General features: G+C 38.6%; 1 protein-coding gene across 4 annotated transcripts in view; it reads left to right on the top strand.

Moving 5' to 3' along the window:
- LOC150089519 (glucose transporter type 1-like) overlaps nt 1–12,495 on the top strand; it is a 1,237,972-nt gene that overhangs the window by 749,822 nt on the left and 475,655 nt on the right. For all 4 annotated transcript variants that reach the window (XM_090368637.1, XM_090368634.1, XM_090368635.1 and 1 more), the window contains one exon: nt 7,797–7,921. In XM_090368637.1, coding sequence (XP_090224763.1) covers nt 7,797–7,921 — 125 coding nt within the window. The remainder of the gene's footprint in view (nt 1–7,796; nt 7,922–12,495) is intronic.

Genomic DNA, 12,495 nt, shown 5'->3' with positions numbered 1-12,495 from the left:
CATCAATGAGAAGATTAACTGTGCTGATTTGTCAGGGTTAATCTTGAGACCAAATTGGGCTAGGTAGATGATTTATGTTTTGGAGCAGATTTTTCTTCTGTAATAGCGAGTATTCTTTTAGACAAGGATTTCAAATATAAGTGTTGCAATCACGTTATAGATTGGATCAGGCAACAAATTTTCCTCCTACTCATATTTCTTGAATTCTGAGTGAAATTAATTGGATGTAGCAACAGAAGCACTAAGCTGCTCCCCATGCACAGCAAGCTCGTGAATACTATTGATTGATTAAATTTTGTTGGCCTCCCAGTGAAGCAGAGAACTTTCCTTCCAATCGCAATGTTTCATAAAATGCCTTGGCCTTATGTTTACACTTGTTGAACCAGCAACAGATGTTCCTTCCATTTGTTTTTGGTTCAACCAGTGAAGTAGGCAGAATCAAAGTCTTTATGGCTTTTCATACTCTTTTGTTTTGAAGGACCAGCACTGTTATCATAGTCTTTTACAGTACTTTTTTGCTCATTGGTGAATAAAAACACGAAGATATCTTCTATCACCTGGAAGTGGTTTCAGGTTTATATCATTCCCTATTTACATAATAATGTTTTAGTTTTGTAAAGGTGTGCGGACACTATATTAATCACAGCTGAAATGTTAAATACATGTGTTGTTTTTTGAAAGCTGCCCAGGTTGGGTGTACAGTCATTCAAAATCTAGGAAAAAATAAGTAAAATTGTATTATGAAAATTTTAACAATGTAGTACAGTTGTTTAATTTATTAAATCACAAAGCCTGAAATATGTGTTGCAGTTCATGAACTGTTGATTATGGAGTTAAATATGGAGTGCCTATTATGTTAGGAAGTATGGGCAGTAATTTTTATTTTTAGTTAATCAGATAGTAATTAAGTGGTAACAAGATAATTAGTTAAATTAGTTATTTAATTTGTGCTTCTGTTAATCATGGAAAAAGAAAAAAATTCAATTAATTTAAGAAATAAAAATCATATGCACTGGAAATGTAATGCATTACATATATTATTAACTAAATTTTATCTAAATTTTGTCCAGAAATTGATAAGCCTTTATTGAGTAAAGACTTGTGGATTAACTTTTAGCATGAGGAACTTTGCAACACTTATGGGATGAAGTTTTTCTAAGCATGGTTGACCTGGTAGGCAGAATTTATTTTAGAAAGATGGCATTTATTGAAACAGAAGGGGTGGAAGTGTCTTTGCTGATTCCATTGAAGGAGAATTATGGGTTTTGGTTAACTGGACATATGATTAGCCAGGTCAATATAATGGGACAAAATTATCTATGCACCCTCTCTGAGAGCTGTTTTTACCATTAATTTCTCTAATTTAACCACAGGGACGCACATCTAGTGAGTATGGGCTTGGCACACCCAGGGTCCTGAGCCGGATATCATCATTCCTCTCTTTCTTGGTGATTCCCTTCTACTTCTGACTCTTATTTTCTCTCTCTCTTGGAGTAATTCAGAATTTTTTTTTTTGGCTGGTGCAGCATAACCTCAGGCTTCCTTGCACAACAACAACAACAACAATGATGATGACGAAAGGGGCACGATGGCCAACGAGTGGTTAAGACACTGGACTACCAGCCTGATGGACCTGGGTTCGAATCCCACATTGGTGGAGGCAAATGCGGCTCTATTACGCTGGGAGACTGATATAATAATAATATTATATGATTTAAAAAAAAAAAAAACATCGTGAAAGTTACCCCATTGGACTTAACTTCCCCAAGGTCGGAGTGACGGCTGAGGCAGATAGTGGCACCATCTGGTGTCACTCGTGAGAAATGAATAAATAAAATAAATAAACCACTGGACATAAGCCGAAGCTAAACAAGTCCACCTCCACAGATGGATGATGTCGTAGATAAATATTATTCATACTGCATCGAGTGTGGTGCAGGATAAAGTCACTCGCGTTCAGGCCTTAGGCAGAGGGGTCGGCTCGAAAAGTTGGAGACTGTCTCCCAAGCAAGATAGTGGAGCAAGTGGCGCTACCACAAGAGAAGGGCAAGACCATCCAGCCCCACCAACTGGAAGTGTTTCCTGCGCAACTGCGCCACTGACCACCCAGGAAGGAAGAAAATACCAATGCATGAAGTGGATCATTGAAATGAATACATACATCATGTGAGCATACTATGAAATAACCAGGCTAGAGACCGATATGACAATGTACAGATCGCGACTACATACCAAGTGGTTTGAACAATACCCAGATATTCAGGTCACCGAACAGCGATTAGCAGATCAAAGAAAGACCATTGTCACAAAGATCCTAATAGTTCCTGTCATCTTGGGAAAAATCAAGCAGGATGTCAGCGATCTGCTACAAAGCACAAATAATATGGAACTAGAGGAGGAACAGTGTACCATGGAACCAGAGGAGGAACAGTGTACCATGGAACCAGAGGAGGAACAGTAAGAAGAAATACAACCCAGAGTAGCTGAAGTGGAAAAAGACGAAGTCATGCTATCCAGAATAGAAGACGAGTGGAAGAAGGCCCTAACAGAATTCGAAGGAATGGACCTCACAAGAACCCAGGTGATACCTAAGCAGAGGCCAAATAAAATCCAGTGCAGAGTAACAGACCACCTCAATTGGCAAATAATGCCACATTACCTTGACAACAATGGTACAACGCTGGAGGCTATCCACACAGCCGTATACTGTGCTGCCATAGCAGCTACTAGGATTAATGGAAAAGAAACAAGAGACCAGCAGCAGAAGAACCGAAAACAGAAGGAACCGCCAGCTTGGGAAAGAAGACTTCAGAAGAAGATAGAAGAATTAAGAGTCAAGATAGGTCAGTTGACCCAGTACCAACAGGGTAATAGAAGTAAGAAATTGATTGGAAAGGTGAAGATCATCCTCAAGAGAGTCAGCATCCACAGCAAACATGAAATCAGAGAATAGGAGATTACTTGGACACACTGAAGCAGAAACTCCTTGTACTCAGCAAGAGACTACACCGATACAAAGAGAGCTCCCAGAGGAAAATAAACAACAGAATTTTTGATGAAGACCAAAGAGTGTTCTACAGGAAACTGGGTGAAGATGAGAAAGCAGGAAACGGACCACCCGAGAAGAAGATGATCAAAGAATTCTGGGGAAATATCTGGAGCAGTGAAGTAAGACATAATAGCAGATCACCCTGGATAGAAGTAGATCGGAAGAAAACGAAGGACATACAAGGGATGAGAGAGTGGGAGATTCAAGAAGAAGAAGTAAAAGAGTTGATCAGGAACACCCACAACTGGCAAAACCCAGGAATTGATAACATCCACAACTACTGGTACAAGAAGCTCACCTGCACACACACACACACACACACACACACACACACACACACACACACACACACACACACACACACACACACACACACACACACACACACACACACAAGCACCTAGCAGAGCAGTTCACTCGAATGATAAGGCACCCGGAGACAATCCCGAAGTTTCTCACAGAAGGAGTTACATATCTGAAGCCTAAAGATGAAGATACAAGAAATCCAGGCCAATAGCGAAATACAGGCCAATCACATGCCTCCCAACAATGTACAAGATCCTGACCAGCTGCATAACTAAGAAGATAACAGACCACTTAGAGAGTCAGAACATAATGGCTGAACAGCAGAAAGGATGCATGGAATGATTAACCATAGATGCTGCAATTATGGAGCAGGCCTTCAAGAAGCACCGCAACCCATACACGGCGTACATCGATTACCGCAAGGACTTCGACTTTGTACCTCATAGCTGGCTATTAGAGACCCTGAAGATCTACAAGGTCAATCCAAAAGTGACAAAACTTCCTAGGAGCAACAATGGCGAAATGGAGTACCACCATTAAGGTTGAGAACATCACAACCAGGCCAATCCCCATTAGAAGAGGACTCTTTCAGGGAGATGCTCTGAGCCCACTATGGTTCTGTCTAGCACTCAACCCACTATCCACCATGCTCAAGTATGGTGGATAGTGGGTCAACGGCTGCAAGTATGGATATAACCTCAAAGAAGGAAGAAAGAACCTGTACACCCTCACCTACCTGATGTACATGGATGACATCAAGCTCTACGCGGCAACCGAGAAGCAACTCCAGCAACTACTCCGGATCACCAAAGAATTCAGCAAGGACATCAGGATGGAATTTGGTCTAGAAAAATGCAAGACCCACACACTGCACCAGGGAAAATTAGTTGGCCGAAACTACCAGCTGCTGACTGGTAAAGAGAACGAAGTTATGACAGAAGGAGAGACCTACAAATACCTAGGGATGATGCAGGCTGAGCAGTTAGAACACAAGGAAATCAAGAAGTGCCTGACCGAAAAATATCATCAGAGACTCAGAAGCCTGCTGAAAGCAATATTGAACGGAGGGAACACAGTTAAGCCATAAACACCTATGCAGCTCCAGTACTAACATACACATTCGGGGTCATAGATTGGACTAACACCGAGCTAGAAGATATCATGCGAAAGACAAGGACAGTGATGACCAAGAGTTGTCAACACCACCCGAAGTCAGCAGTGGAGAGAATAAGAATACCTTGGAAAGAGGAAGGAAGGGACCTGATAGAGCAACAGCAAACAGTGATAGTTAACCTGAAGGACTACTTCGAGAACAACACAGCACCACTCCACCATGCCATAAGGAAGATCGGTAAGTGGTATACCCCACTCAACCTAAGCGAGAAAACTCTTCCCACACAGACGGTACAAGAAACGAAGTTAGAAAGATGGGCAAAGAAGACACTCCATGGCAGACACTACAATGACCTCCACCAAGATCACATCGATAACATTGCTTCCAATGCATGGCTCAGAAGTGGGACACTCTTCCCTGAGACTGAAGGATTCATGCTGGCCATCCAAGACCAGGTAATCAACACCAGAAACTATAGAAAATACATCGCAAAGGAGCCCGGAATATCAGATGACACATGTCGACGATGCCACCTGGCCTCTGAAACAATCCAACACATCACCGTGGGGTGCAAGGTGATCACCCAGACTGAGTACACTCATAGACACGACCAGGTAGCCAGGATAATACATCAGAAGCAAGCAAGGAAATAACAGTTGACCAAAGAAAGTGTACTGTACTACAGGTACAAACCCCAGGCAGTACTAGAGACCCAAACCCACAAGCTGTACTGGGACCGCACCATAATAACGGATAAGACCATCCTGCACAACAGACCAGACATAACCCTTGTAGACAAGATGGAAAAGGCTACCTACCTGATTGACATAGTGGTGCCCAACCCTAGCAATGTCCAGAAAACCCATGAGGAAAAAATTAGGAAGTACACGAACCTGAGACATGAGGTCAAGGAGATGTGGCATATGGAAGAAGTATCAACCATCCCAATCATTGTGTCAACCACCGGTATGGTACCAAAGACTCTACATAGCAGCCTAGCAGCAATAGCTCTCCCAGAGAACACCTACAAGGAACTCCAGAAAGTCGCAATCCTGAACACTTGCAGGATAGTCAGAGATTTCCTCAACCGATAGTAACACCAGACATTACAACCACCCTGTGTACTTGGTAGCAGTACCCATCACTGAGTGGAATCCCTCAATCAGGAAGAAATAATATAAGAGCAACAATAATAATAATAATACTGAGGGTCAACTGTAATAGATGCAAAATCTGCCAACAGTCTTGGGCCACGTGGGAAAATGTTTTAAGTTATAAAGGGTATATTAGGGTTTTGAAAAGCAATAAATTACAAAACTTAACACTATAATATTGGGTGTACTGTAAACAAATTAAATGGATGTGGGTTTTTTATATCATGTTATCTAACACTGGTGTGGTTGGGCTTACTAAGTCATGGTGCTGCTCAGAAATATAAAAATATGATTTTGGTACAACCAACATTATTGTGCAGACAAATTAAGTTTTGTAATTTATTGCTTTTCAAAACCCTAATATACCCTTTGGAAAGACAGAGAGTTGGGGATGGGATGTTTTTGGTCAAAAACTGTCTGAAAGTGACAAGAATGTTTCCTGAATCAGATCAAGGTAATGCAGATTAGCATTAGTAGAAGCATGCGATGCAAGAAAGCAAGCTTATGCAGCATCAGCCAAAAAAAAAAAAAAAAAAAAAACCTTCCATTTGTTCCAAATGCCTGTCCAGCTCAACCTTAAATTTATTTAGGCTATGAGCTTCCACAACAAAAGATGGAAGCCTGTTCCACCAATAAACTACCTGCTGGCTAAAGGCAAATTTCTGCACATCTATTCTACAACTATCTTTTCTCAATTTGAGAGTTCTTAGTCTGAGCAAGAGGAAGAATCCCATCAGCATTCAGCTTGCTCAACCCATTCAAGGCCTTATACACCTCAATCATACACCTTGCAGTTGCCTACTCTCCAGGCACTGCAATTTGCAGAACTTAAGCATTTCTTGGTAAGAGCATCCCTTTGTTCCCCTCACCAATCTTGTTGCCCTTCTTTGTACTCGTTCTAGCAACTCTACATCCTTCCTAAAATGAGGCCTCCAGACCTGCACACAGTACTCTAGGTATGGCCTGACCATTGCCTTGTATAGTGTTGAGTCTGTGTGGTTTGAGATGACTTGCAGCAATGGAAAGATGACAGTGGAGGTTTGTTACAAGCCAAATGGTTCTGAGGAGTATGACAAAAACCTCTTTAGGAAAACTGATTGGGCTAGTAAATATTTATATTTCTTTGTGGCTGACTTGAACTTATATCTTAAAGATTAGGATACTTGAACCATCAGTATACTATTTGCTAACAGTTTTATGAACGAACTAGATGATTTCTATTTATTCCAGTATATCAGGCCAAAGCATTAGAAACTTGCTTCTTTGCATCATTGCCATCACTGATATTAATACTAATTAGATAGATGCCATCACTCCTCCAGATGCTTTATTTTCTTTTTATTGTCAGCAGTTTTTGTTCAACTTTTCTCTCAATTATCATAAAACCATTTAACTACTAATAACGTATAAGTAATTCTATTACTTATACGTCTGTCATCCTCATCCCTAAAAACTTCTTCATGTGTGAATACAAAATATTTATTCAGTTTTCAGAAGAGAACAAAATCATCAGTAGTTATATCATTCATATCCACTGAACTAATGTGGTTCATCCCTGTATGCTCCTAGTGTTAACATGAGCAAAGGATACCTTGATACTTTTCTTTGTGTTCTTAGGCTAAAGGCTTCCTGTATACCTGCCAAGCCTCTTTTAGTAACTTGATTCTGGGCTTCTACACACCTTGAGAATGTATAATTTCCCATGCATATGTCTTTTGTAACACTACTCTCATCATTTCTTCTGACATTCAATTAGGGTTAAACTGGAACGATAATGGTGATGCAATGATTTATATAACTCGAGTCATTTTTACGAGAGTAATCAGAGTGCTCCACAAAAATACCTGCCTAAGAAGTGTATTGTTTGTAGCAGAAACATCTGCAATGTTCCTTGTGTTGCCAGGAATTTTTGGTGAATATAGATCTCTACTGAACCAGTTTTACTGAAAATGCCTAATTGTTGTTAGTAAAACAATATTTTATTTTAAGTTGTTTATTTACATGATACCATCAAAAACGCATGAATATTTGATTTGAAATTTTGCATTACACCTTGTTTTAGTGTATGAAAAAGATATGCATCATCAGTTGATGAATCAGATTATTATAAAAGCTCTTAAAGTATTTTTAGAAATTTTCTCTTTCAGCTTTTAGCATTCTGTATCTATTTCAGGAGAGGAGGTTTATTATTAAACAACATTATGGGAATTATTGGTGCTGCTTTGATGGGATCTAGTAAAATTTCTCGGAGTATTGAGTTGCTTGTAGTAGGACGACTTGTTATAGGATTTAACTGTGGTATGTGCCTCTTTTATTTCATTGTTAAGAAATGGATGTGTGTGTGTGTGTGTGTGTGTGTGTGTGTGTGTGTGTGTGTGTGTGTGTGTGTGTGTGTGTGTGTGTGTGTGTGTGTGTGTGTGTGTGTGTGTGTGTTTTAACAGAGATCTGTTGGAACAAAATATAGTGCATTTCACAACATATTTTTTTTTTCCTTTTACTACTATTATCTTAAAATTAATGAACTGAATATCAAAAATAATGCTTTTTCTTGGGATTTATGTAGAAACACAGTGAGTTCACAATTTGATCTTGGAAACTGTAAGATGCAGTGTTTGATGTTGGTAATATGCAATCACAACACTGAATGAAATGTGGCACGTTACCCCATTTTGTTCTTTGTTGTACAAATATAAGCATTATTATGTTATAAAATATCAAAATTCAGATTCAAAGATTTTAATGTAGTACATACAAAGTCAGATCAAAAAGCTCTGAGACTTTTTAACAAGTGAAGTGGTGGAGATAGTGTTCAGATTTAAAAAAATGGGACACTCCTCCTGTTCAGCCAACAGTATTGTATGTGGGACTCCATAGTGTTTGTGTGAATAATGGCTATGTGACTGCCACATAAATTATTTTAGAAAGTCTCCCATAGCTAATTCTATGCTTTGACAATACCTGTAATAATGATTTTATGCTTTGATAGTCTATCATAAGTGACTGTTCTTTAACTTACAATAGTATAATGCACAAGAGCTCTTTACTTTGTGCTTTGGCTTATGACAATTATTAAAACTGAATGTTATGCTTAAAAATTTTAGGCCAAATAGTGTCATTGAGTATTTCCTACTGTACAGTCAACTTGTAATAAAACTTAAGGTGGGGGAAGTATTACTTATAAAACAAAATGTGCCTGTAATAAAATTTTAATATAACTTCTAAATGAAATGGTGCTGTTTGAAGAAAGGAGACTGTTTAGTGATCTGTTTAATCTTAGTCAGGCAAATGGACACCTTACTCAAACATGGGATGTCTAGTTAACCTAAGGCCAAGACACTGAGCAAGCATAGTGGAAAAGTCAGCACACTACTTTTGTTTAAGCCATTTCCCCCACTCCAGTAAACAGTAATGAGCAGTGCATGTTGATGTTCAGATGTATCTTGAGCCTCTGTCACAATTGTAATAGATACAGTACCAGAGCAATGTATGCATCAAATTTGTGCATCAGTTTTATGTTAAGAATGGGAAAGTGGAGCAGAAATCCTCGAAATGTTAAGAATTGCATTTGGTGATTCAAGTAAGGCTGTCATTTATCACTAGATGAAATGTTTTCAAAATGGCCAAGAATCTGTCAAAGATGAAAAATGTTCAGGTCAAGCTTCAATTTCAAGCAGTGATAGAATGATTGCATAAATTTTATTTTACTGATTGGCAATTAACCATCAAAGAAAATAGCTGATAAACTTGGATTGTCCTATGGATTATGCTAGGTGATCCTGACTGAAAACCGTGGCATGTGTCACATGTCAGCAATTTTTTTTTGGTCATTTAATGATGGCCAAAAGGTTCACATTATAGAATTCAGTGAGGGCCAAAAAGAAAAATGGTGGAAATGAACAATGATTTCGCAAATTGCATTGTTACTAGTGATGAAATGTGAATGTATGTCTATTGACTCTAAAGCAAAATTCTAGTTATTCCTTTGAAAGTTATCTTACTATATTCAAAAACAACACATACACAGCAGGTTTGGCCAAATGGATATGAAAACAGTGTTGGAAGAAGAACATTATATGATATTAATTATAAATATTAATGTTAAATATATGTAGCACTAATTAAACCATGTGAATTGTTGTTTTCAAGTGAGTTTTATTGTATTACAATAAGATACTAAATAACTGTTTACATTCCTGAATTCCATGTTGAATCCTGTCTCACACTTAATCAAGAAAGATTGAAAGCTGGAATTAATAGCTGCTTTTCTTTACATTTAGTCTCAGTTTTTCAATTTTTCATAATGAGGTATGATTGGCCCTGAGATTTATAGTAGACATTCTTCCAGCATTGACAGCTAAGGCTCTTTCTTTGAGAATCTAAAATGCTGTTGGACCCAATTTTATCCCACTTTTGAGCCAAATGGGTATCACATTTCTGATAAGTTTGGTTGTTCTGCAATAGCCAGATCCTCTGCTTGCACATTTATGTTGATAAATCTGGGTATATCCCCACATGTAAGGCCAAAAAACACTTCACTAAGCATATTATTATTATTATTATGTTACTGTTGGTTGAGGAACTCTCTGACTATCCTACAGGTGTTAAGGATTGCGATTTTTTGGAGTTCCTTGTGGGTGTTTGCTGGGAGACCTATTGCTGTTAGGCTGTTATGTTGATTCTTTGCCACCATATCTGTGGTTGACACGATGATTGGGATGGTCTTCACTTGTTGCATATGCCACATCTCTTTGATCTCCTGTCTTAGGTTTGTGTACTTTTTGATTTTTTCTCCATGGGTTTTCTGCAGGTTGCCAGTGTTGGGTACTGCTATGTCAATCAGATAGGTAGCCTTTTCCTTCTTGTCCACAAGGGTTATGTCCGGTCTGTTGTGCGGGATTGTCCTATCCATTAGTATGCCGCAGTCACAGTACAGCTTGTGGGTTGGGGGTCTCTAGTACTGCCTGGGGTTCGTACTTGTAGTATGGTACACTTTCTTTGATTATTATTATTAGCCATATGGTGCAAGGAAGCAGTGAAGTAGGCAGAATCAAGTCTTCAGCTTTTCATACTCTTTTGTTTTGAAGGACCAGCACTGTTATCATAGTCTCTTACAGTACTTTTTTGCTTATTGGTGAATGAAAACATGGATATCCTCTATCACCTGAAGTGGTGTCAGGTTTATATCATTCCCCATTCACATAATAATGGTTTAGTTTTGTAAAGGAGGTGTGCAGACACTATATTAATCACAGCAGAAATGTTAAATATGTTATTTTTTTTGAAAGCTGCCCAGGTTGGGTGTACAGTCATTCTAAATCTAGAAAAAAATAAGTAAAATTGTATTATGAAAATTTTAACAATGTAGTACAATTGTTTAATTTATTAAATCACAAAGCCTGAAATATGTGTTGCATTTCATGAACTGTTGATTATGAAATGACTATTATGTTAGGAAGTATGGGCAACTGCACCAGCCAAAAAAAAAAATTTTCTGAGTTACCCTGAGGAGAAAGACAACAAGAGTCAGAAGTAGAAGGGAATCACCCAAGGAAGAGAAGAATGATGAATCCAGCTCAAGGACCCTGGGTGTGCCAAGCCCATACTCACCAGATGTGAACCCCTGGGTTAGTGTAAATGACCACAGGTGTCAACCAATATAAGTAGGGGTTCAGGTGGTACCTACCCCACATAGAGGAACAGTTAACTCTTAATGTCACAGGTAGTACTGAGTGATAGATGAACCCTCATTGCTTGGTGTATTATCATGACTTTGCTTATTAGAAGCTTTATGTGGTGAAAATCATGCTTGGTTTCCAGCATTGCCTCATATCTATTATGCAGTGTGGATCAGGTGTATTGAGGTTATGACAGGAATCACAGTGAAATCTAATACTTCTTACATTTTGAGTGAACAGCTACAGCTTTAAACAGTTTTTACAAAATGGTTAGTCTACAGGATTTAACCTATTGGTAATGCTTTAGGAGGCATTTGAATCAGCTAATGTATAAACATGCTACCTCTACTCTGGTAGCTGTGTCCAGAGGGAGTTTGAGTAGTGTGTATGCTGTGGACAAGGGAGGGGGGGGAGAAACACTGCCGAGGGTATCTTATGTCAGAGATTTGGGTATATTCTTGCTGTATATATATGCCATATCCAAAACTTTAATTTAGCCACACAACATATTTTAGCATTAGTAGAGGGATATAATGCAAGAAAGCAAGCTTATACAGCATCAAAAAAAAAAAAAAAAAAAAAAAAACCACCTTTCCATTTCACCATCCATTCACTCCAGAAGTTTGTCTAGCTCTATCTTGAATTTATTTAAGCTGTCAGCTTCCACAATGTTAGCATCTTTTTTTTTTTTTTTTTTATGAAAACCCCAAACACGAAAGGTATCAAAACCTATAGTACTTAGTACCATGCATGGGTTGAAGGAGAAGTATGGGGGGGGGGGGAAATACCGGAAACTTTGCTCTAGAGACTAAACATGGGTTTCACCACTTCAAGCCTCCAATAAGCAAAGTGGTGGTATTTCACCGGTTGATGAAAGTCATCTACCACCTAAAATGTTAGCATCTTTTTTTTTTTTTTTTTTTTTTTATGAAAACCCCAAACACGAAAGGTATCAAAACCTATAGTACTTAGTACCGTGCATGGGTTGAAGGAGAAGTATGGGGGGGGGGGAAATACCGGAAACTTTGCACTGTTGGCATTCATGGCGAGCAGACATGCCTATTGGAGCTCTTCATAGTGACAGCAGAGAAATATAGATAAGAGGGGATTAGTGAAGTAGAGCAGGATTTCAAAGGTTATTTAGTATATTATAAAAGGTTATTTAGTATATTTTGATAAATTTTTTTTTTTCTTGTA

The sequence above is a fragment of the Mastigoproctus giganteus genome, chromosome 2, assembly GCF_048544385.1.
Source record: "Mastigoproctus giganteus isolate SK-2022 chromosome 2, ASM4854438v1, whole genome shotgun sequence".
Lineage (NCBI taxonomy): Eukaryota > Metazoa > Arthropoda > Arachnida > Uropygi > Thelyphonidae > Mastigoproctus > Mastigoproctus giganteus.
The sequence above is the reverse complement of the archived record's forward strand: the minus strand, read 5'-3'. Positions and strand labels throughout refer to the sequence as shown.